At 37.0% G+C, this 26,091-nt stretch overlaps 3 protein-coding genes across 3 annotated transcripts; all 3 read right to left on the bottom strand.

Moving 5' to 3' along the window:
- Positions 1 to 941: 941 nt before the first annotated feature.
- On the bottom strand, positions 942 to 15,617 carry LOC103937702 (NPC intracellular cholesterol transporter 1). The gene is given in 42 exon segments (XM_009347647.3): positions 942 to 1,240; positions 1,460 to 1,528; positions 1,607 to 1,673; positions 2,023 to 2,090; positions 2,266 to 2,376; positions 2,531 to 2,588; positions 2,680 to 2,716; positions 3,098 to 3,191; positions 3,974 to 4,039; positions 4,145 to 4,209; positions 4,329 to 4,473; positions 4,556 to 4,621; positions 5,015 to 5,164; positions 5,487 to 5,556; positions 6,248 to 6,324; positions 6,406 to 6,474; positions 6,576 to 6,659; positions 6,898 to 6,941; positions 7,167 to 7,310; positions 7,402 to 7,600; positions 8,421 to 8,549; positions 9,156 to 9,239; positions 9,417 to 9,530; positions 9,876 to 9,983; positions 10,052 to 10,147; positions 10,314 to 10,382; positions 10,626 to 10,727; positions 10,836 to 10,931; positions 11,313 to 11,396; positions 11,967 to 12,084; positions 12,150 to 12,226; positions 12,554 to 12,576; positions 12,579 to 12,723; positions 12,725 to 12,745; positions 12,955 to 13,199; positions 13,690 to 13,840; positions 14,352 to 14,468; positions 14,679 to 14,786; positions 14,888 to 14,987; positions 15,142 to 15,169; positions 15,172 to 15,220; positions 15,457 to 15,617. Coding segments are annotated over 42 exon segments (3,876 nt in total). The 5' UTR covers positions 15,502 to 15,617; the 3' UTR covers positions 942 to 1,156.
- A 1,996-nt stretch (positions 15,618 to 17,613) lies between these two features.
- On the bottom strand, positions 17,614 to 20,068 carry LOC103937703 (pentatricopeptide repeat-containing protein At2g17210). The gene is given in 4 exon segments (XM_009347648.3): positions 17,614 to 17,890; positions 17,893 to 18,943; positions 18,945 to 19,123; positions 19,126 to 20,068. Coding segments are annotated over 4 exon segments (2,280 nt in total). The 5' UTR covers positions 19,913 to 20,068; the 3' UTR covers positions 17,614 to 17,627.
- A 275-nt stretch (positions 20,069 to 20,343) lies between these two features.
- Positions 20,344 to 24,582, bottom strand: LOC103937704 (probable galacturonosyltransferase 3). The gene is made up of 9 exons (XM_048574023.1): positions 24,144 to 24,582; positions 23,799 to 23,851; positions 23,623 to 23,695; positions 22,813 to 22,854; positions 22,599 to 22,736; positions 22,287 to 22,424; positions 21,864 to 22,198; positions 20,839 to 21,784; positions 20,344 to 20,726 (listed from the first exon to the last, which is right to left on the bottom strand). The coding sequence occupies exons 1-9, from the start codon at positions 24,204 to 24,206 to the stop codon at positions 20,451 to 20,453; spliced, it is 2,064 nt and encodes a 687-aa protein (XP_048429980.1). The 5' UTR covers positions 24,207 to 24,582; the 3' UTR covers positions 20,344 to 20,450.
- Positions 24,583 to 26,091: the final 1,509 nt, after the last annotated feature.

Here is a 26,091-nt window from a genome sequence, read left to right on the forward strand (position 1 = left end):
CCATCGGTTTCTTAACTCATCAAAACGTGCAGCTATGATTTCTCAAATAAAAATTCATTATCATTGGTTCCTCAACTTTAATCTAACGGGAGAAATAGTCTCTTAGCTTTAACTCAATTGGAGCAATAATCCCTCAACTTTAACTCAATTGTAGCAACGGTTCTTCCAACATAACTCGTTTTGACAAAATTCTGACGAAGTTAATGAAAATGACCATAGTTACACGTTTTGATGAGTTGAGGGACCCCAATTATAGCAATGGTCCTATCAACATAACTTATTTTGATAAAATTGTATCGAAGTTGACGAAAAAACTATAGCTACACATTTTGATAAGTTGAGGGACCAATGGTAATGAATTTTTAGTTGAATAATCATTGCTCCAATTTGATTAAAATTGAAAGATTATTACTGCAATTTACTCAACTTTTAAATATTTTTTCTTCCTTTTTTTACTATAAGGATAATACGTCGCACGACATGATAATTCATGTGTACAATCACATGATTAACATTGTTAAACTTATAAAATGTTACTAAAAACGTTATGAATTATCGTGTATCAATCAACTTGTGAGTTGAAATGAACATAATGCGATATACATAGGTCGATCAAACGGCCATTTATGCCACTTTATACCTACTTTTATTTACCAATTGAAATAATGTCCGTTGTGCTCAAGGCTTTGGACCTGCTTCACTTCCTCTTATTGTCAAACCCAACCTGTTTAATTCTGTCTCACTTGGGCCCTGCCGACATGGTGCAGGAACTTAGCTAGTTTGAGGGCCAACAATACAACGTCGATAATGGCATCGCCAATGACACACACACCCACACGAGAAAAACTTACATGCACCATACAAGTTGCATATTGGCAAGTTTTTCTCTACCCGTATATTTCTGATTATGAAAATTATAGAAGATCACAGAAGGTGTACGATTTCTTAACAAGATTTTGTGGTTTTTATACCTTCTACGTAATCTGTCACATGTATCATTACAACATAACTGTTATCTTTGAAGGGTCACTTTTTACTACATTCCCACCAGCAAATGGGAGAAGCCGGGAGCATTGTGCAAGTACGAGCACATATAGTTTGACAACAAAAGTAGAATCTCGGCCCGGAAAAGGAGAGCCATACTTCCACTAGTATTTCAACTCAAGACCGGTGAAGATTCAACTTCTTGCATATCAATACTTGCGTGCCTATTCGGCGGACCAAACAGGCTCAATACCACCTGCAAAACCACAAAAAGCAAGCTCATGTACTTATTCGTTCAATCAGTTTTATCAGCGAAAAATGTGTTTCCGTGATGAATAACAAATCTGTTGAAGGGACTTGCAGGAGTTCAACCAACAAAGAAAGTGTTTCAGTGGTGCAAAATATCGCCAGCAGAGCCATCTTATAAGGGGATCAGAGTGGAAACAGTGCCGAGAAGGAACTCCAACAAACTTACCGGCAAAAAGACGAGCCCATGCAAGAAACCAATAAGAACCAATGCCAGGTACATTCGAAAATAGTAAACCTGCAAAATTCATAAAGCTACTTAGACATCCAGCATTGCGAGAAGAATTTAAAAAGCTGAGAGGGAGAGATCAAACACCACAAAAATTTCTGATCTTGAGAAGGCTAGGACAATTACTCCAACCAGCTTTGTAAGTGTAATCCCACTGCCATAAAAAATGCAAACAATCAAAACTCTACAAGGTATATACGTTGTCATATTTGTGGACAAAAGCACTGCCCTGTGTAGATTATAAATTAGACACCATAGTAACAAACTTAGAACGCTGATATATATATAAAGCAGTATGAAATTGAGATCTGTAGAAAGTGATGGGCCTGATGGCGAACAAAGTTCCTGAAGTGAGCAAGGCCATTTAATAACTTATCATATTTGTCCCAGTGAGTCTAAGACAATTCTCATTGCAAGAAGATTTCAGCTCAATCATGGAAATCCACTGAGTGCCACAGATGTCACCAACCCTAAATGCTTAACAAGAGAACATTACAGTTTACCTGAACACAGAAGGTCCCACTCTACTTAGAGCTTTCGTTGCTCGTTGGCTCCTGTTGCCATGACTCACCTGTACAGGTATGCAAGATTGGTAATATAGTAGCAATATGTAACCCAATCAAAGGCGGTTGTCCATTGAGGAGAGATCTCAATGGAAGCCAATAGAATTAGTAAAAGTTAATTACGCTGTTTATGGTGTGTAATGTGATCATGTGAGAGAGAGACAGAGAGAGAGACAAACTAACCAAGTAAGCATGCATTATATGGACACAGAACTCAACAGCAATTCCGATTGACATTATAAGATTTACAACAGAGACTGCGTTTAGTTGGATATTGAAAATGGCCATTACACCCTGAAAGTTCAGTGAAGTTTGTCAGTTCTAATATGGGCAGAAGTTAAAGGAATGAAAAGTAAAGCTGACATGAAGGGCAAATAAATACAAGGGCGCATAATCGGGAAAATATAGTTGCAAAATTAAAAGCATTACTAATGACAGGTAAACATACCATGAGGTCCACAACAATCATTGCCAGTACAAGTAAAATGATAGCAGAGCTCCATACACTGTAATCAAACAGATGAAAAAGAAAAATGATAATTGCAAGTTAAAGTGATGGAGAAACACAGCTTTCTGGCCTCAAGAAAGAAGACAAACCTGGATGTCATGAGCAGACAAACGATGAAGATTGCACCTGTTATGTTATGTTATGTCATCATACGAGATAATATTTTGGTAACTGCTTTAGGGGAAAATAAACTTTTAAATTGCAGATCCAGATCGAATGATAATGAAATCTCTGCAGAGTAAAGCACAACTAAATAGCAGTTCTTCAGTCATCCTAAAAACTCATATGTAGTGGACAGATACAGATTCCGCAGTACTATTAAAGATTTCTTTCAGGGACTAGAATATGTAATCTCTATCAGCAGAAATATATTATGAAGAGCACACATGCAATGATAGTCAGGGTTAATAGCAACTTAGAAAACTAAGGGACGTGCAAACACATATTGTAGAAAGACAAAGAATACATCGTGCATAACCGTATAGTAATACAGTTAGAAACACTAACCGAGTGCAATAGCAATGTTGATCAAAGCTACCCTCCATATATCCAGATATTGCTCAAAGAAGATATAGAACACCGAGTACGGAAAGATATCCATCTGCAGAAAATAAACACCGTAAACTTAACAGAGATCCACATCCACTTGAGAAAGTAATGTGGGCAGAGAAATGTTGAAGATGCAGAAAAAGAGAAGTTGAAAGGACAAGAATTGTCAGTTTTTCTCCTCTCCACTATTTTCAAGTTCAAGGCATTTGAGAACGCAATCAACATTGTTTAAGTAGGAAATGCCAGTGGGATATAAATCATTAGGTTCAGTTATGCTTCCTAAGTAATACTTAAGCCAGAAGACTCAAAACACAATCAACAAGAAGTTGACACTACCACTCTCATCAAGAAGGTTTCAATTAATGAAACTTTAATGAAAAACTTTCAGCATTATTTTATCCCAAAAAGAAACTAACAACATTACTTAGAATATTAAATACCCAATTGATAAACATGTGATGTCATTTCCTGCATAGAAAGTTGTGTTCTTGATGTGGTAATCAAATAATAGATGGACCTCTGGGCATAACTTCTACATGTTAGGGTTTTGAGAAATGAGAACTCTTTAGACATCCAACATTATCACATTCTGGCATACAGAAGTGGCTTTTAATTTCAGTTCCACTAGGACGATATGTGTTTCATGAATTTAATATTCCTGCAGTTTCACCATATCAAGTTAAACGTTCAGGCATTAGGAACAAAACACCACTAATCCCGAAATGAATATATACATAAAGCAAATTGAAAAAGTGGAAAGCATAGCATCTTATTCCAAATATGTGAAGAAAAATTTCCAAAGCTTATTCATGGAACTATGCTGCTTGGTTATACCTTTAAAGAATCAGACATTCTTGAGCTGAACTCCCGCGCAGCTCGTATTGAATTGACATAATCACCCTGAAAACAATGAAAGATCAAACAACAGAAGGGTGTCCAATACAAGCTATGCCGAAATCATAAAAGTATAATTCTAGACTCAGTTTACTCAAGATACAACCATACTTGTGCGTTAAGTGGTGTGTGATAGGTACGGAACTCAGATGCACTTATAACACCACTCCCATAACCTGAAAAAGGGAGCACAAATGTTCCTGAAATTAGACTGACTACAGATTCAATTAAAATATTTTGGCTTCATGGAAGGTTATAATCACAGAACTTGAGAGAGAGAGCTGATCTTTCACACCTTTTAGATCCACACTATTAGTGTAAGCACCATGGCCCCCTTTTGCACAATCAGCAGAAGGCAGTGCATTTAGGAACCATGGAAGCTTCTCTCTAAACTGTGCTGTAGATGGACGATCATTGACCAAATCTGAGTGCCGAAAGCACTGGAAAAAATTTAAAACATTAATTCTTGACCCTGGTCGTTTCTAAGGTTAATCTCAACTGTATAGGTAAGAAGAGCCTTACTGTTGTACAATCTTTGCAAACTCCACCAAGGCCACAAGGACCTTCATCAGGTGAACAACAAGGTGGCTGGAGACAAATGCATCTGCTTCAGTATATCATTCTTAAATAAACAGAAATAAATGGGACGAGAACACCACCAAAGTTGAATCCTTACAGTTTACTGGTCAATGAATGCACCAAATATATCACTAATTGTGCAATAATGCAATCATCACAGCTATCTTACAAATGAACAACAAATTAGCAAACCTAACCGAGTCACAAAAGTAAAACTGTTGCCTAAAATAAATGAAAGAAAGATCGAAAGATACAGATTGGAGACATTATCAACATATCTATGTCTTTTAAATGTAAAGAAAAAAAATATCTAAATGAATGATAGTAGGAAGGAGCACTCAAGTCCCAGAAACGAAAACAACAGATTCCTTTTCAAGTAAGGCATGTAAAATGAGCACCAACCTGATCATCAGGGGGACAATAAGAACCATTTAAATACTTCCGACAGCAACCAAAAGCCTCAGGTGAAATCCATACAAGAAAATCATCAAGCCAAGAGGCAGCTGGCTTAGCAATGTAGCTTGATTCCGGTGTTGAAGATGCTCTGGATATCTGCAGCGTTACAGAAGAAGAAATTAAAGAAAGGAAAATAAAGTGTGCATACACACGGAGAAAACGCTTCACAGTTGTCACAGTTCAGAGCACCAACACAAAGACATAAAATGACAGGATGGTCAAATAGAAAATAAAGCAATAAACACAAGGAATAAATAATCAGAAGAATGCAGCAACCAAAAATTACATTGTGATTCTAAAACAGGACAATTCAATAGTAGAGAGAAACATGCATTAGAAGTAGCTTTTGTTGGATGCATCCAGCAAAACCCACTTTTACTTTTTGAGAAATACTACTCAACCATTGTTGTACATGTACCTCATTTAAAAGGGAGTTGGAATCACATTTACTGATGGAGCATAACTGGTTTGTATGTCTTGATTCCGAGCTGAGACAACCAGACAACACTCAACTGTTAATCATTGTTCTGAAAGTAATTTCTTATTAGTTATTACTTTAGATTATGGTGAAGCAAACACTTTGACATGGAACAGGGGACTATACTAGAGAGACATATTGATATACAGCAGCCATAAAAAGACAAATAATAGTGGGCATCATGATAAGTTCATCTCAGTATCTATCTCAAGTTAGCAAACGATTGTTTGCAATGGCTCCATCATCACCGTATAAGAGGCAGCGAAATCAGCCCCATCATTACTAACCCAAAAAATTTTAAAAATTTTACAAAAGGTAACAATAGATCTTATGTGACAACCCACAACTCCAATAATATAGCAATGTCCCCTCATCTTATACATGTGATCAGTCTATAATAGACAATGGACATTAAAAATGGATTAAAGCCATCAATGAGGTACTTACCTAATGGAGCGTAAAATGTACTCTACTTCTAAACAAAGGCATCCACAAAAAAAATTCATATTTCATCTGATGCAGACTATTAAACATCCACAATTTTCCCTTCATAACAGCATTATTCTATTTCTTTTTTTATATCTTATTTCAACCACTGCATGCTATCTTCAAGCACTGCATGCAATAATCTTCAAGCTTGGAAATAAAAACCAAGAGCACAGAACCTGAACATTGAAGTAGAAGAGAGATCACAGAGATACCTGTAGTTGTAATCCTTGACAACAAAATATAACGGTGGTCCAATCCTAAGATGCTCTGAAATGTTATTGAAGTACCCCTGATACACAAAATATTCAAATGATAAAAAAGAACAGGTCAGAACTTTAGGGAAAGAAGATTCCACAAAACTATGGGGCACCTGAAGGTAAGAATCCCGGGGAAGGGCAATCTTCTGTTCCAAACCAGGTTCAATACTAGTACATAATGTCTGTAAGGATCAAAATCATGTAAAAGGTTTCTGTTAGATACTCAAAAGATAAAATAAAAAGAAACATAAAATCATGTGTAAAAAGATCATAAGCAACTTACAATGCTTGCCAAGGTGAAAGCAAGAAAGACAGCAACAACAACCATTTTAATCACCCAATATCCAAGAATGCGTGCATGTACTTCCTACAATAAAGCCATGACCAAACTTATTTTTACTTTTGAATTAAACGAAGGAGAAGATATCTGATCACTTAGTTTACTTCTGTCCAAGAAATAGAACAAAATAGTGATTTTTATTTTTCATGTAATACACAATAAAAACCCTGGGCTCTGATAGATTCCTAAAGATGAAGATGTCTAGTAGCCCAACATCCCCATAAGAAAAGGCAGAAACAAAGAACAAAAAAGAAACAAAAGTTACCTTCATATAGCGGGTCAGCAATCCAGCTCTTCTATGATATATTCCTACATGATTAAAATAGAAAAAACTTCAAATCAACGCTATACTACTAGAAACGCAAAGAAACCTCAACTCAAGACACTAGGTCAGCCCACCTGTATTATAATTAATTTCATTTCCATAAGACAATAAAATTACACAACTGAAAGAGACAACAAAATATAAACAAAAATCAAACACTGAAACAAAAGTGCCCCTAGAAAGAAAGAGCTATGGAGAGACTTGTATACCTTCACTAGTTCCCTCAGAAGATGGAGCGACTTGTATGCATGGAAAACAATCAACCCTGTTGTCCTCAGCTCTCAAAAAGTCAAAATATATCAGCGCAACAAATGCAGTAACTTGCAGGAAGAAGTCCAGTAGAACAGCAAGAGCTACAAAAGAAATAGTAAATATACAATCAATGCACTAGTGAAACCACGATTCCAATGTAATTGAATTAGGATAAGAGGAGAATAACTTTACCAGCAAACATGGAGAAGACACGACAAGCTGGCATAGGAATGAAACTTCCAACTGCAAATGCCAGAATCTCAGATAAACTAGCCAGCGTTATGGATGGGCCAACTTCAGCAAGTGCATTACTTATTCGTATTTCTAAAGGTAAGTCCAGTGGTTGCCGTTTCACCGCATGTACCAGTATACACATGTTATCTACACCAACCTGATTACAGGAACCAGAAGGGAATACCATTTGAAATATCATTCCATACAAAGAAAACACATAAGATAGGTAATGCCAAGGGAGGAGGCAAAAATTTGCAAAAATTCACAAAAACTCAACAAAAGATCAGAAATATATCAATAAAATATCTCTTCCCCTTTTGAAAGAGAAGGATGTGTTTGAATATGAGCAAGGGGAGGGTTGGCACCTATTAAGTATTGTGAACAACAAAGACTGGATAAAATCTAAAATTAGGGCAACAAAGGAAAGCTCTGAAAAAGCAAAATGAAATAAAAATGATCACGTACAAAGAGAATCACGAAAAAAGTTCTCTCAAACCATCAGGAAATTAGAAAACCTAAATTAGAGGTGCAAATGTTCAACACCAAAAGACATGTTTCTATGTTTTTCACTTCCTTTCAGTTCCTCTGGTGAATAGTTCACTCCAAATTCGCTAATCTAAAGTGGTGGAAGCTACAAGGAGGGATATACGACATTCTATAGATATTCTAGGGTTGCAAAAAAGGTAATCGATGTGTTTTGATTAATTTATTGATGAGTTGTACTTCTAACATTGTATTACTACACACATGTACATTACTTCCCAATTATCTCTCCAATTAGAGTGAGTTTGCATCAGGGTCTCTCACTGGCAATTTGGTAAATAATTACCATTCTCTTAGCTAATAACAATGGAAACAAAGCTTCTTAGGCATGTCACATGGTGACATTAGAGTGTTGACTACAGCAGACCTACCATAACAGGAAATTTTAGTAACTAAAAACTGCACCCATAGTAGTTGGGTAAAAAAAAACTTACAGCAAGAACAAGGAACGGAATGACTTCCATTATGATTAATGTAGATTTAACTCCAACAGCACTGAAAAATCCAACAGACCCAAGGACAGAAAGCATGACAAGTATGACTCCTGACAAGCCAAGCAGGACCTACAAATCATTGAACCAAAAATTAATCGCATGTCTGAAAACTTCATCAATTCCAAATTGGTATCTATGTATGCCACATAGATAAGAAGTAACATGGTAAATACATGTTCTTGTGACACTTCTTCAATTATTATCTAGTGGTTGCTGACACGATATGTGAACCAACAGTAAAACACCCCAAAATCCTCCAACTTGCTCTCACAAAAGCCTTCACAAGTTAATCTCAGTGTCTTGAGTACTAGTTCTCTACACCCTTGCTATGACTTGATGCCAAGAAAAAATCTAATAGAGACAATTTTATTTTACTTTTACAGAAAACAAACTGTGCAACAGTGAGAATTGTTGATGCCATATCAGCACTTGTCAGATCAACCACGCAGAATTAGCACATCCAGATAAAAGCATTGGGGGGGAGCCATAGTTACAGATGATTAAAATGGTGGCAGCCAGAATTAAAGTATAAAGTAATAGTCAAAGTAGCTTAACTATAAAAGCAAGCAGTAAAGGACACATTAGTGCACACAACATAAAAATATGCATGCTGCAAATCAATGGTCATAAGGATTTGCAGACTACTTAAAGCCTTAAACAAAGGTTTAAACGTACCTTGGACGAGAGGTAAAAAGAAGACAAATGAGGTGCATCTCCCAAGGCTAGAGATATGTAAACAAACATTACCAGATAGCTTACCTGATATAATGTAGCAAAAGAAGAATACTTATAAAACAGTCACTTATTTAAGTCAAATGTTTGGCAACAAGTATAAATATTATATTTATTTTGTTTATTAATGTAAGATGGCATGATGCACTTGATCTGCTGCAGATTGATCTGAGCAACATGAAGATATCCAGGTCTCAGACTTACTAATATGGTTATCACATCTGCAGTACTTTCTCTTTTTAACTCTTCCTCAATTGAGTTTTCGGCTGAGAATGAGAGAGTAAGATTCCGAGACAGAACCATTGGCATCAGTTCCTCCTGTCAACATAACATCAGATCTCAATATGCAAAATCATCTATGGACTAGCTCAAGGGCTTTTTCCTTCTAATGGATAGGGGCACATTTGAAATTCAATAGCAAATATAAGAACAGAAACACAAAACAAGCAATATAAATATCTATATATATATATAGCCTTCAGAAGACCTACTCCTCTTGATAAAATTTCACCGGACGTGCAATTTAGGATAACCATTTACAAAGATGCAGCTATTATATAGATGCAATTTATCTTGAGCTTTATACAGAGTCTGAAATTCCATGAGACAAGCATCACATGCCACTACAAAAACAATCAAAGGATGGATCTGTAGTGTTGAAACCTTCGCTAGCTGAATAAAAGCCTTCTCCCAAGCCAATGCCTTCCCATTCTCATTTCCTACATCACCAGCTGCATTATTAACTGGGTAGGTGACAATGAATGCAGAAGCCTGAAATTTGAAGATCATCGTAGTATTAGTACATACACATATATCTGAGAAAAGGATCACTTTCCTACCTCTGAATGGTTGTTTCCTGAGAATCCTCCCAAGGCAGTGCTTGGATCAAGTGGAGCCTGAAACGCGCTCAAACATGTGTCCGCAGAAGTAAAATGCTGCCGGTGGGAAAATGAAGGTGATGAGCATCAGTGAGTATTCAATACTAATTCAACAAGAACAAGCTTTTGATGTGCTTGCAAAGCCATTTTTCTAGAAGTTAATAAATAAAAACCTCACTGTCCCTGTCTAAAAAATTAAAACAAAGTGGCTACCGCAGTTTACCTGAAAGCAATACTCTACATGTACAACCCCTCCATAGCTGTCAAAGTTTTCAGGGTCCATCTTAAAATACTGTCAGAAAAAAGAAAGTTAAAAGAAGTAAACTATCAGCAATGCAGTAAGTCGAGAACTTTACACTAATTCACTTCATCATTAGGGGATTTAAACATTAATCTCTAAAAATCATAATAACAGCCCCAATAAGCAAGGTGTAGCCTCTGGTCTTTCCCAGTGCAGACCTTCCCTTAGTGCTGGTTGTCTTAAATACAAACTGAACATGTGAAAGAGTAGAAACAAAACTATACGCTATAACACCTGCAAAATGCTTTGGGTGGCACAATCTTGGCCAATAGGCGTCAAGCAAATATCAGTTAGAGCTACCACCGAGTCAGAATAATTAGCACGAATTCCATCAACCTGTTGAAACTCAGAGAATGTATAAATTAAATTAAATACTTGTACCAAAAAATAAAAGAGAAAAAATACAAACTAAAAAGACATCGTAGCACATAATAGTCAAAATACCTTGTTTTGTATGTCAAAAAGTAGCTGAATATTATCATCTGTGACAATACTTGGTGACTTGCCATCTTTTGGATCTGGCAGAGTCGCTATTATGAGCTGAAACAGAAACCAAAACCAATTAGCATGTTAGTTTTTCCAGAAAACCATAACCTTTTTATGGAAACGCCGTGAAATATGCTACAGAGAGATAAAGAGCAGAAAACTGCATAACATAGGAACATAATTGATGATCACTTGAAGACTTGAAGTTAAAAGATTAGACATCCAATTTCTTTCAAGCCATGGAAAACCTTTATTACTCGGCTACAATAGATATAACAACTTAAAAGCAATTGTTTAATTGCATCATGTAATCCATTAACGTCGTAATAATATTAAAAATATCATGGAGTGCTACTTGACAATTTACCACTGTAATTTCTGTAGAAAAAGGAAGAAAATATCACAGCTAATGAAGGAGAAGTGAAACAATAAGACCTGCTCAATTCTGTAGAAGGGGGCAAGATGGCTGTCAAAGTATTGTTTCTCTTCCGCTGCCTTGCTCCCAGGACCTACCCACAGCTGCGAAAGTATCTATGTCAACCCTTGACCAATATTGTTACTTTCTTTTTATACAAGCACACTTGACCAACAGGTCCAATACCAATTACAGCAAAGCTTATAACAGAAATTGACAACTGAAACGAAAAGATCTATTCTCATTATCTTCAACAAAATATGGGTCTTTAATTATGTTCTTATCTATTTATTTGTCTTGCTTAGGGTTTTATGTTTAAGTTATTTGGTGGACGATACCTAGTCTTACTATTTTTAATAGTCCAGTCATGTGAATTTTTAATTAGACCTAGTACAGCTGGGACTTATTAGTTATCCTAATAGTAAAGGGCTAAGATGCTAGTGCTGCTATAACCTAGTAAAATCTACTACCAGGTATTCTTCAAGAAGGGATACCACAACAAGGAATGAAGGATTAACTATGAACAGAAACATGAACCAAAATAATGGAAAAGTTAAAGCAACTGTCCCACACAACACTGTTATTAATTTGATTCAGCATGGATATTGGAGCTTCAGCATCACAGTAGCAAAGGCTTTTCACATGCTATAAGTAATAAGAGAGAAACATGATACCTTCTCTGGCCGTGTCTCCACCTTGAAACGAACTAGACCCACACACAGAATAACAACAATTGCCACCGAGGAAAACAGCACAAGACTGGGATTTCTGGAGACCCAGCTTCCATAACTCCTAAATAGAAAACAAAAATTATTCAGCATAGACTCCATATGCTATAGCAATGGTAGAGTTCTGACCTGTAAAAGTTTGACATATATCCCTGAACAGGAGCTAGGTGGATCCCTTCGGTAACTTGAGGATCCATAGCATGCCTCTGATGATTATATAAAAATTACAATTAACAAAGGCCAATGACTTTAAAAAACTCTAAAAGCGTTACAGCAAACTGAACAGAAGATTAAGTTAAGAATTGAGAATAAGTTTCCAAAATTTACATTGCAAAAATTCAACAAAATGATATTACTACTCAGTTTCTCAGCAACCTAAAATAACATTTTAATGCATTCCGATATCCATAAAGCCCCAGTTAGTGAGGCATACATACAAAACAGCTCCTGAACTGTAACAAATCATGGATCTCTGAACACTTTTTTTTGTACCCAAGGTTATCAAATATGCCACCAGAAATGTCCAAATTTACCTTTGTGGCAACACTTTCATCTTGTGCAAGTTAACAGAGTCAATGTCATCATCATGAATGACATTCAACAATGGTTCCTCGCTAGATCCAGATCCCCTCCTTCGTCTCATCCGACCAAAAAAGCTCCAACCAAAGAATGCAAAAACTAAGAGAATATACAATATGGCAACCTGAAACTTCAATGCACTTTACCTGGAAGCATCAATAGGCGGATGTAACGTAATTTAAATGTAAGGCTAAATTGACACACAGATATAGCAACAAATTAGTTACTGCTCTATGACTTCAACTAACGGCCACAGCCGTGAAGTTGTAACCCTCAAAAAAAGAAAAGAAAAGAAAAAATCTCAAAAGAAAACAGTAGAAAAAGTTAAATAAAAAGCGATTTTATCAAATCCAACCTCAATAGATAGAATTCTAATGGAGCATGGCTTTTTCTTTGGCTGAGGAGGTTCAGGATTTGAACACACTGGAGATGAAGGGCAGTCACCACAAGAGCAGCCTAGTGAAGTGTCACCACATGAATAAACTGACACATTCATGAGCTCCATTCCAGATGACTCAGGAACAACCAGCTTAAACTCAATCGCATAAGGTGAACCAGGGAAACCGGGCTCTGCTTTCGCACCAATAAAATCGAACCATTCTGTTGAAATGGAAATTGATGCATTAGAACTGGAAATACAATCAAGGAAAAATGGGAACAAACATTCTAGTCACATCGGGAGCTATCTGCCTCAGGGCTAATAAGGACAAGCCAGATAATTTAGGAAAATTCTCCTTGTCAATCATTGTATATGAAAAGTCAATTATATTCTACTGAAGGCCTTTAACAGATAATTTAGGAAGTCATCTAAAATCTAATGATACTTTTGTCACTACAGATAAACCCACTTTTTCTCCCACATTCTTATGCTTCTCTCCCCCCACTAACTTCCATATTTCCACATGAATAAACTTTATGAATTAGGGACAAGTGTTGTGTTTCAAACAAAGGAAACATCAAAAAGTCACATACAGCCAAACTTGACTAATGCGACATAAAAAACAAGACATTAACTGCAAAACAAAATGACCAACAATAGACTGTATGTATTCCAAATTTTAAACCCACCAAAGTTGTTATAGTAGGTTACCTTCAAAATTTTTAGCACCGGCACCAATAAATTCTATTGCCCGTGTGTTCATAGTCCCAAATTTAACATCCTTGCAAGAGTCGAACAACCCTTCTCCAAAAGTGTCAGCTATGTAAAAGTCAATGCCATCCACAGTCATATTTCCATTAACCTGGAAAACATCAATTGTATAACAATGAGACTGAAAATACGTATGAGAGAAGCTTTCACTAACGTTGTGATTATTAGATAGACTTACTGATTTTAACAATCAAGTTAACCCTTTTAAAATCAAGTTGGCCTTTTTTTACTAAACTGTGTAATAGAACTAAATATTCAAGGGTCAACAACTTATGCCAACCATGAGAAACACTTTGTTTGCATATCGAGTTGTATAGGATGAACAATTGAACATAGAGCTGAAGATCAATGACAGATAGCTTTAGTTCAATCTACACTGTCCAACAGAAGAAGAGAGTGGAAATGGAGAACAATAAAGCCATTTAAGAAGCATGCAGCAGTATTGATGCCAACAATCCTTATGGTTTACTTTGAAATGAAAAATACATGCACAAAAGTCGTACCAACTAAAATCCAATCAAAATAGCAACAAAAAAGAAACCATAAACAAGCTTTAAATAGGAACTTTCAACAAGTTTAACAACATTAACATCAAGTCTGACCTCGGACACAGAGGTCACGTTGATAAACTGACTCTGATTTGGAGAGCAAGAAAGCTCACAAAAAAGATTTAGGAAGTTCCTCAAGCATGCTGGGCAGCCTACAAGAAACGGAATTGCCTGCAATAGATTACAAACACTAAGGTTGAGGTATAGCAAAAGGCATTGCAACAAGTATCTTAGAAAGGCAGATACACAAAGAGATCAACTCGAAAAGAAAAATCATCTGCTACTATTTAGCTGCATGCCATAACTAGTAGCTGTGATAGAATCATAGAAGTGACCTTAATAACTGAATTCGGTATAAATATGTGTTAAAAGAAGCCTTACTTGTTGAACTTGTGCGCGTAATGTTTCAAACTGAAGCTCCGTGCAACAAACATTCCCACTTATTGTTGGACACAAACTTTGAATTTTGGCAGAAAATAGCTCATCAGGCTAGAAAGCAGAACATATTACAGATTCCATCAAAATGCAGCATTGAAGGTGAAAGGAAAAAACGAAAGAAGCAAAGATATTCATAACAGTGCAACTAGTACCGTCACGGATGGGGAGCCATAAGGGCAATTCAGGACTTTTCCGTCGCTGCGTTCACCACATATATCATACATTGCACAATATTCTTCAGAGTTCCTTTTCCTAATAATTATAAACAGGGCATCAGCATCGTAAAGAGCGGAAATAGGCCACTCCTCCATCATCAGCAATGCAGTTATAAAAAGACACTAAACAAATCCATGTAAAAACCCTAGCTTCACAGAACATAAGTCCACTCGGAGCAAATTAGCCTTACCCCGATGATGCGATGTCCGAAAATGAAGAGCCGGTGAATCCGTCTCCTCAGCACTCATCAAAGAGGCGAAAAAGATAACCTACATCAAACAGTTCAGAGAAGAAAAATAAATAAATATCTCAACTGGAACAACTGATGAAACATACAACATCATGAAAGAGTGGAACTTTTTTTCTCCAAAAATCATCACTCATATAATTATTCCATAAATCTTCTCTAAATATTATCTCTACAACTACAAACCATCAGAATTTGCCCAGAAGACCAAAATCAAAACAGAAAAAAATTGCAGAAAATTGAAAAAAAAAATCATACCTGAAAGAGAAGGAAAAAAGCAGCAAAACCCAGAAACGACTCCATGATTTGTGAAAGATGGATCGATGGAGTAGCAGCAAAGACGCAGTCGGGTTTTGGTAGTTGTTGGGCAAAAGAGTCAAACGGAGCGACTGAGTGTGAAACCGTTTAAACGCCTCTTTTTTTTATTCTTTTTTTTTCTGCAAATTATGAGGATGCGACACGAGACATTAATGTGTATGTGTCATCATATCTTTCGCGAATATTTTACACTATTTGTTCGCACAACGCTGCGTTTTGAACGGGGCTGGCAGTAAACTGTAATATTTGACGTCGTTTCTTAACGGCACCAGAACGGTAACTTTGTTACCGACACATTGGAGGATATTTAGGTACATGGAAATGGGTAGTAGCAACTCCTTGGGTTGGGAAAGAAAAAGTTATATTCTTTCCGTAATCACGAAAATTGTAAATTAATCATCGAAGATTATTTAATAACTATTTTTATCGGGTAACGGATTTCTAATCGGTATGAATATGAAAAATATATTCGTTACACATTATAATATAATAAATACTAATTTTGTCATTGTAATATAATAGATACATTGACGTTGGCTGATGTTTGATCTCTTCAATAAGCACCATTGATCTCTCCCACAAAATGAAACTTTTATAATTCTCAAAATAATGAGTTCGGTATATATTATACAATACTATATTTATTATATACAAATTATATTATATATAACATGTATTATTCGGGTTGGATTCAATATGATAAGGAACCCTATAACCATAACCGAATAATATTTCTGGTTTTTCCCTATATTCGAAATATAACCGAATTTTCATTTCTAAATTCGTTTCATTCAGACGGTTATCCACAGTTATACAAGAAAAATCAGGTAAAAAATAAAAAAAAATCATTTTTTGAATTTCAGTTACTAAAATGATCGGTTTTTTTTTTTTTTTTTTTTTGGAAAAATAAGTATCTGGTCCCTAGTTTCCAATGTTCATTGATTAAGACCTTATCAGTTTTTAGATTTTGATCAAAGTTTCTAGCATTAATATATTAAGAAATTACATGTCAGTTACATAATGTTTTAAAATAAAAATTAGTACGTAATTTAGAGTTTTAATACTCACACCCTTTTTTGGTTTTTTTTCAAATGATAGATTTTTTAGATTAAATGTTAGATTAGGGAGCAGGACAAAGTTTGAACACATGATGTGATGCAAGGCAACACTCTTATTAAACTCCTAATCAATTTTCAATTCAAACATTTCCAAAATATAAAAAATGAAATTAGAATAAGTTTGTACCCATTAAATTTTTATAAAAAAAAAGTTCTCGAAACAAGAGTTCCCCTTACTCGAATGGCAGGCAAATCTCGTTACAAATTTCATCGTAAATGTGAAATACTTATACAAATAAAACACAAATCAAAATGTTCCTGAGTTGTAGAGAACAGCACGAATTGAGGCAATCTTTCCAGATTCACTCCACCTTACAGCCTTGCTTCCCATTGTAATTAATTTCAATGTTTTAATCTTATATGTACCCATTCATATAATTTTTTAATTTTGTCTAATCTTAAATGTACCCATTTCTTAAATATACCAATTTGATATATGAAAAATGTTCCCTTTTTAATATAAAATGTACCTATTTTTATATAAAATTCATTGAATCTTTTATGTAATCCATTTTTTAAACTTATATGGGTACATTCTATTTCGTTGATTTAAGAATGTATCTCATTAATATAAAATATAAATAACTACAAATTTCATTTTAATTTTAAATGCTATAACCTACATAAAAATATATTATTACGTTAATGTCAGGGACTTTAATCAAAAATTGAAAACCACAAAAATTTCAGTCAAAGAACCTTGATAGTTAGGGGCCACATCCAAAATAATTTTTTTTTTTAAAACAAGTGATATTATAAATAATAAGAGAGAGAGGGTGAGCCTAGTCTTACAATGGCTAGCAATAATATGGTTTAAATTCACCTTTAACAAAAATTGAATCTAAGCCTCTCACTTACAAGTGAAAAAGAATATTACTAGACCGAAGTACTAAATGACAATGATTGGCTTTTGGTATCTTTGGTTGTTGACATTGATTGTTACGTCATCAATATTTAATCTCAATCACCACAAAGCAACTGAACTAACGAACTTTATTCAATTAAGTCGAAATCATCAACAATATTCCTGTTTCCGGTCTTGAACATGCAGGCATGCAACAGCTCAAGCATTGAGTGCATATTTCCATGAGATAGTGAAACGGATTTGGAGTGGGAATTACCATTACCAGCAACAAATCTACATGCCTTGTTACCAACATTCACTACACTGTAACCAGCCACAACCCTCACCCTTCTTTCCTTCACCAACCTTCTCATACTTGCAGCGTCGACCCACAACCCGTTCGCTGCATAATGCTCGACGCCAGTAAGTACCCGGCTGAGTTTTCAGGCTCCAGCTCAAGCACACGAGAGGCGGCTTCAAAACCAACTTTGCTGTTCCTATAGCTTCTGCAAGCGCTCAATAATGCACCCCAAGCATTACTTGTTCTGGCGGCCATCAAACTTTCTGGGATTTTTTTAATAAATTCCTTTGCCATTACAAGCTTTCCTGCTCGCGCCAGCATGTCAACTACACAAGTGTAATGTTCCAGTCTTTGTTCAATGCCGTGATCTTGAACCATCAAATTGAACAAGGAAAGGCCCTCTTCGACTAAACCTCCATGGCTACACGCAGATAGCACAGAAAGAATGGTCACTGCATTTGGTTTCAAACCATACAGCTTCATTTCTGCAAGTAAAGCTACTGCTTCATGGCCAAGACCATTCATTCCATACGCAGCTATCATGGCACTCCATGACACGACGTTTTTTTCAAGAATTTGTCCAAAAGCCTTTCTCGATTCTCCTATTGCCCCACATTTTGAGTACATGTCAACAATTGCGGTTCCGACAGCTACTTGTGCTGCCAAACCTCTTCTGATAGCAATTCCATGAGCCCATTTTGACCTCTTCAATTCGGCTGAAGCTGAACAAGCGTCAAAAAGATTTATGATGGTGATCTCATTGGGCTTCTGATCTTGTCCCTGCAGCCTCATCATCTCGTTGAATACGGCAATTGCTTCATCAGGTCTGCCACAACTAGCAAACCCTCCAATCATGTTGCTCCACGAAACCACATCTCTTTTCTTCATCCCTCTAAAAAGTTTCCATGCAAGTTCAACATCGTTGCACTTTGCATAAGCATCCATGAGAGAATTCAGGAGCAATTCATTTGATTCGTATCCCTGCCTGATTGTTACGCAGTGCACCGACTTGCATTGAATCAAGCCCAAATGTTCGGATGTTTGAAGAACATTCACAAGAGTCACTTCGTCCACCTCAATTCCTTCATTCCTCATAGAGAAAAACAGTGACAGGGACTCCAAATGCTTCTCGTTAAACACAAATCCAGATAAAATAGAATTCCACTGAGACCTTATTCCTTCGCGGCATTGCCTTGAAAATTTTAAATGCAGAATCTGCATCACTGCACTTGGAATACATATCAATCAAAGAGTTTCCAACGAACATATCACAATCTAAACCTCTACAGATTACCAGCCCATGGATCGACTGTCCCATTGTCAAGTCCTTCAAATTAGTGCATGCTTAAGAACACTGACCATTGTAACACCATCCGGTTCAATGCCAAGCTCGGCTACCATCCTTCGGAACATCCGCATCCCAATTAGAGCTTCCTCACAACGCACAAAGCCCCCAATCATCACACTCCAAGAGATAACGTCTCTCTCACGCATTTCGTCAAACACGTTCTGCGCGCTGTCCATGTCACCTTCCTTTGCATACAGACTCAACAAAGAGTTCTGAACCGAAGATACAAAGCAAAACCCGCCTCGAATCACATAACCATGTACGATCAGCCCCTCACACTTATCCCGGAGGTGGCGACACGCTTGGATTACAAGCACCAAAGTAGAATTATTGGGTTGAAACTGACACCCATCAGCATAAACCCTAGCACTGTTAAACCACCACAACCCTTGTTCCAAATCACCCTGATCAAGGCACCCACAAACCACAATATTCCAAGAAACTCCATCTCTGCTCCTCATGCCATTAAAAACACACAATGCAGAACCCAATTCCCCTGTTTTAACGTAAAAATCCATGGCGGAATTCGCCACGGAAGTGTAGGACTCGAATCCAGTCTTGATCAAGCCTCCGTGCACAGCCCTTCCAAAGGCGGAGGAGCGGAGGGTTGAGCATGCTTTGAGGATTGGAGGGAAGGCTGAAGGGTCTGTCAGTTTAAGTCCAGATTTTTGGATTTCATGGTGGTAGCAGAGTAGTTCTTGCCATTTTCCATTAGATGATAGCTCTTTGAGCCTCACATTGCAATTGGAAAGGTTTGGTATCATGGGGAAGCGCATTTCCAACATGCACACATAATGTATGTATGTGCTGTTGTCCTCCACTCTTATTCAGTCCTTTTTGTTGGTTCTTCAATGCAGTGAAAATTTCGGGTGTGATAGTCGTGGACACATGGTGGTACAATATGATTGATATTTCATAGACTTTTATAATATTGATGAATTAGTACCAGCATATGAGGTTGTGACAATCAAACTAAAAAAATTTCTCAACAACGTTTCATGTGCTTGCACCCAATCTCATTTGTATCAACAACAAAAAAAATGTGCAAAATGACCATTTATGTTATCAAACAACAGAGGAGAAAGTTTCGGAAATTTTTCATACTCACAATTTTGAATTAGCTTTCGAAAGCTGTTATTGGAACTCCAAAAAAAAAATAGGCTTTCCAGTTTGCAGAAACATTTTCGTTCTCTTCCTAGACTAAAATGACGTCGTCTTTGAAAGAAATAAGGAATTTTGAATTTCCATTTCTTCTTCCGACCGACGGATATTACGAGAGCCGAGTGTGTGTGTGTGGGGTGAGGGGAGGGGGGGTATAGGTTTTTATTCACTGATTTTACAAAGTCGAAGATAAGGGTTATCAGACATTACATATTTTGACCAGTACGCCTTGTACTTTGAAATAGCCAGATCCAACCATGGCTTGTAGTTTCCATTGTAATGGATCACAGCTGCATTCTCTATCGCCGTTTTGTTGAGGGCCGGGTCATAGCCGAGTCCCAACGCATGCCAACCCCGATCCAGCGGATAGGTCAGGTTGTAAAAAGTTATAAGTCCTGGTGGCAATGTTCCAAGTTTCCAAAGTGTTCTATCCTCGTTCTGCAGAACAGTTCTTCCATCAGTTACGGTTTCTTAATTGGGAATAGCTTAAGAACTTGAGAATACAAAATGGGAAATAATGGGAAGAACCGAAAAGGTGATGAAACTTTACCATGTCTTGCCAACGATGATATATACCAGTGATGTTTCGCTTCCTCCACTCCTTCAAGTCGAAGATATTCATGCCGAATGCCCAGCCACAAGCATTGGAATCAAAGTTTTCAGAGATTAATAGATTTGAGAAGTTGAGATATTTATCATACCGATGGAAGCTCTCTTTACAGGTCTCCACTGCACCATTTACATTCCCTTGAAGATCAACAGACCAAAGAGCCGTCAAATCCTTCTGAACTACAATATCATCATCCAGAAACAGGATCTTGTCCAGCTTCGGGTAAACATCAGGAAGGTAGAATCTTAGATGATTCAGCAGGGACAAATATTTTGGATTTCGATATTTGAGAGAGTCAGAACCCTTAGAGAGGGAAGAAGGATGATTTGCCTTGAAATAATATTCTTGAAGTCTGGCAGATTCAAGTTGACGGAGAACAGAACACGAAGAAGAATTCAGCCACTTGAAATCATCAATGTTTTCAACCTGGACTGTTGCTCCTCCAGGAGGGTTGACAATAAACCACATTCTCATAGCAGCATAATTTAGTTTATCGGTGACTACATGGAAAACATGTTTATTGGGTTCCTTCGCATGCAGCACGGTAGAATTAACAACCACTGATGTCGCTATAACATTATCAGAAAAGATGGCATAGTGGAAGAGAGAAGGATCCTCAAGCTTTTCTTTGTTCGCATCCCCTCTATTATGATAACCCAACAAGAAATAGTCAGATGCAAGTTGTAGAGGAAGGCAATGTAACGGTTTAGGGACTGTTTTCGCAGCAAGCTGAATCAAGAATGCACTCTTTTTCTTCAAAGCATTTACATTCTCTTCAGTTGACTGAAGCATGACTCTCAACTTCCTTTCAACAGTGAGGCAGTCATATAATTTGTCTTTCGCTGCAGAGAGAACACGGCCCATTGCTTTGGCTCGGTTAAGTGCACTGGTAAAAGAAAAATTAAACAAAATAAAAACTCTGCATAAAATCGATAAGCTTGCAAGCAGATAAAGAATAGAAAAACCTTAAATGAAGCTCAGTGTCTGAACTTGCTTCTCCAATAGCATGCTGACTAAGTTTATAGTGTTTCATGAGAGAATTAAAAAGATTAGTTTCATTCTTCGACTTGGCAATGCTTGCGTAAGCTTTGGCCATTATGATCTGGTCCAGCATAAGTTTCAAGGTTGAATCAGAATTTGGGCTTTCATAATCACTCCTCCATATGCTGTACTTTCCCTTGACAAGGGGATCAAAGTCTTTTGATCGTTCAATTGCTGCTGCAGCCATCTGGTTATTAGCTTCTATATCCTTTCCTATCAACTCTGCAGTCCGAAGATTCCTCCTTCCTTGCCGCATTACCTAACAGGCCAGGAAAACCTTTAGACTACAAACCCAACTGAACAAAATGAACATGGTGAAGTAAAACAAGTAGCATTTGACAATTCACCCGACGCTTGAGCTTCACTGGGCTCATTGACGATAGACGAGAATATGGAAGTTCACCTTCACCAGATTGATGATCATCAGTAGGATGCTGAGTCTTTTCTTCAAATGTCATTCCAGATTGAGATGAATCCTCCGCCATCTGGAAAGAAGAATTAACTAAGTTAATTTCCGATCCAAGTTTCTATCTAGAAAAGACAACTCCAATCCAGCTGAACTAAGAGACTATGACAAATAGATATGTAGAAGTTGTGAAATTTCAATCTATGTGACCTTCATTTCCTTCAGCTATGATAAGAAACTGAATATCCAATACCTCAAATCTCTTTGGATGTTCCTGCCTCCCATCAACAGGATTTTCCAAGACCCAAGAAGCGGATAGGTCCCCCATCTTAACCCTACGACTTTGCACAGCTCCAAGATTGTCGCTGTATGTCGCAATTATGTCAATATTCTGTTCGGAATAGGATAAAAGACATAAGCACCAATGGCATCTACAAACATAAATAAAAAGTACCATCATCAATTACCCTTTCATCTGGAAGAGTACTAGCTCCGATCACCAATGCACACTCTCCCTGCTCAATCAGCATATATTTAAGATTTCGCAATATGACCGCTTCAATTGAAGATAAAGATGAAACATATGAATGCAGGATTTGTGGGTGTCAGACAGTCAGTGGAGATGCATATCACTTCAGCGATCAATCTCTCTGGCAATTCAAACCATTGGGTTGTTAAAGGGTAAACCCATTTAGTTTGATTATACCAGAATAAGGTACTACACCATTGTCACGACTACCAGTCTCACCACCATATTATGGTGAAATCAAATTAAATGGGTCTTAACGGTAACCCATTAACATGCCACCTCTACTAGTGAGGGAACTTAAATGATTGTAGATCAAATACAATTCTTTATACCCTTCAGTGTAATGTATTTTTCTATAGCATCAGGAAAATGACAAAGGCTAACTTTTCCCATAAACTAAATATTAATCATCTATATAACTAACTCTGAGATCAAATGCATACACTATAATTGCTACTAAGGTTTCACTTCATTGTCCTTTCCTAAACGGCCTCTAATGTTTCCGAACTAAGAACCCTCTTAACAAATAAACAAAAAAAAAAAAAAAGTACAATTGGATGCAAGGCCATGAAAGTGAAACAAAAACAACTCTGAAAAAAAATAAAAGCGATATCAAATCACAAACGACTAAACATGTCTGCTTCCTACAGGCTGGTACTTTTTTTGGTGAAATCCTACATGCTGGTACAAGTAAACTAGCATCACCACAAATGCACAGTTACTAAATTTTTAGCATATGTGGAAAGACGGGATACAAACCTTGCCTGTCTTCACATTGCTCGCAATCACAGAGCGATCGGTATTTAGTGATATCTCTTGGCCTGAAAAAAAAAAATCAGCAACAATAATCAAAACAATAAGAGTAACAAATTGGAATAAACCAAACGAATCAATTCCGAAAACCAAGAACAAAGCGGGTCATACCGTACTGTAGCATCAGATACATCTGCTCCAACTAGGACACAGTGCAAAGCAAGCTGAACGAATTGATTCATCAAAACCAGAATTTAATACAGAATCTGAAATTTACTGATGCATAACCAGATATTGATCAAATAAGTGAATGATTGAACGTTATAACATTAATCACTAAGATTAGCATTAATCAATCAATCAGAGAATGCAGAGAATCTGAGCTATCGCTTTGGCCAAATACATTTAGATGAATAATTGGAGGATTATTTTCATACATCTAACTTCTAAGCTATGAAATCGATCCGCCATTGAAAAAAAAACCCTAGAAAATCACAGAGATAGTAAATTGGTTACCAATGAGATGCAGAGGATAAGCAGAGAAACGAAGCTCGCCGACGTTCTCGGAAGAACTTCCATTGCCGATGTACGGATAGACAATGTAAGGAGAAACAGTGTCGCTTCTTTTCTGAATTCCAATTCAATACGACGACATGTTTTCACGGTACAATTACAACCTCATAGTATTATTTTTATTCAATTTCATATCGCGGTTAAAAGATCTGTTAAGTTAACCGTTAATAACGTGGTAAATATGAGGTCCGTGCTGTCACATTTTTACCACATGGCTAAACACTTAATAAAAAATTAAAATAATTAATTAAAGAAAAGTAAAATAAAAAATAAAAAACCTAAAATTCCATTCCCACTCGAGCCCGTCCCGTTCTCCCATCTCGCATCTCCCATCCCCATCGCCACCCCTTCCCTCATTACTTCTACACCTCCATCTAACCCAAAATTCTAAATTCCCCTAGACGAGCCACCCCTCCATCAACCCACCGTTTTGTTTCCTTCTGTTCCCGCACGTGGCCCCCTCTCTAGCTTCCATCCCATCTATTTCCCCTTCCCCTTTTTCTCTCCCTCAAAAAATATGAACCCAAAAAATCCTAGAGATTTTCAGAGAAAACAAAAAAAAAAAGGACTTGAAACTTGAATCGAAATCGAAATAGGAGGAGGTTAAGCTGGATTTGAGGTTGTCGATTGGTAAGCAGCTTCCGAAATCCAGAGAACTCGAAGTTGGCCAAAGGGTTCGACATAGATCCGAAAAAGGATGAACACCAAATACCGCCATCCCAATTGAACACGACATCTTCATCACCATTTGAGTCGCCGGAGTTGGAGAGCGCGCTTCTGGATCCATATATGAAACGGGAGATGTAGATGTTGAGAAGGCAGGAAGCGAAGAGGAAGCAGGAGCAAAAGAAAGGCCGAGGACAGAACGATCCTCAAACAGAGGAGCAGCCGGCCAAGAGGGTTAATCCAGTTGGCAGGGAGAAAGGAGAAATGGTCTCTGAGATTGTCCACCATCCATTATTTTGGTCATTCTGTTAAAAAATTTGTTAAGTGGTTCCGGAGCTTATACTGGAAACTAAGATTTTTGGTCGAAAGTTTGGGCAATTTTCAAAGCTTCGTAACTTAATCGTTTCTTAACCAAATTCGACCTACAATATATCAAAATGAAGATAGGAAAGTTTTGAACAAGATTATACCTATTTGGAAGCTCGATGGTTGTCGATGTGGCCTGAAAAAGAGCCTGAAAGGTGACTGGTCCGCGGAAAAACTAGAAAACTCGCTGGAAACTAGGTAAAATTTAAACGTTATAACTTCTTCAATACTCAACAAAATCAAGTGATTCAAAAATGAAAATCATACTCCTCAACTGAGAAAAAGAGAATGGTACCATTTCAATGGCTAATTGGCCATGGTTTGGCTGGAAAATTGCTCGAAAGTGGCTAACTCGATGAGACCAAGACAACCAATTTCGAACCATTTTTCAGTCAAACCACAGCGAGTTAGCCATCAATAAAGGTACCATTCTCTTTGTCTCATCGAGAAGTATGATTTTTATTTTTAAATCACTCGATTTCGTTGAGTATTGAAGAAGTTATGATCGTTTAAAATTTACCTAGTTTTCCAGTTTTTCCATAGACTAGTCACCTTTCAGGCTATTTTCCGGCCAAACTATGGTTAGTTAGCTGTCAAAAAAAGTACCATTCTCTTTGTCTCGTTGAGAAGTATGATTTTCATTTTTGAATCACTTGATTTCATTGAGTATTGAAGAAGTTATGAACGTTTAAAGTTTACCCAATTTCCGGCGAGTTTTCCAATTTTCCCGCGGACCAGTCACTTTTCAGGCTATTTTCCGGCCATCTCTGGTAACCATTGAGCTTCCAAATAGATATAATCTTGTTCAACACTTTCCTATCTTCATTTTGATATATTATGGGTCGAATTTGGTTAAGAA

The sequence above is a fragment of a genome, unplaced genomic scaffold (genome assembly GCF_019419815.1).
Source record: "Pyrus x bretschneideri cultivar Hongxiangsu unplaced genomic scaffold, Pyrus_bretschneideri_v1 Contig7, whole genome shotgun sequence".
Taxonomy (NCBI): domain Eukaryota; kingdom Viridiplantae; phylum Streptophyta; class Magnoliopsida; order Rosales; family Rosaceae; genus Pyrus; species Pyrus x bretschneideri.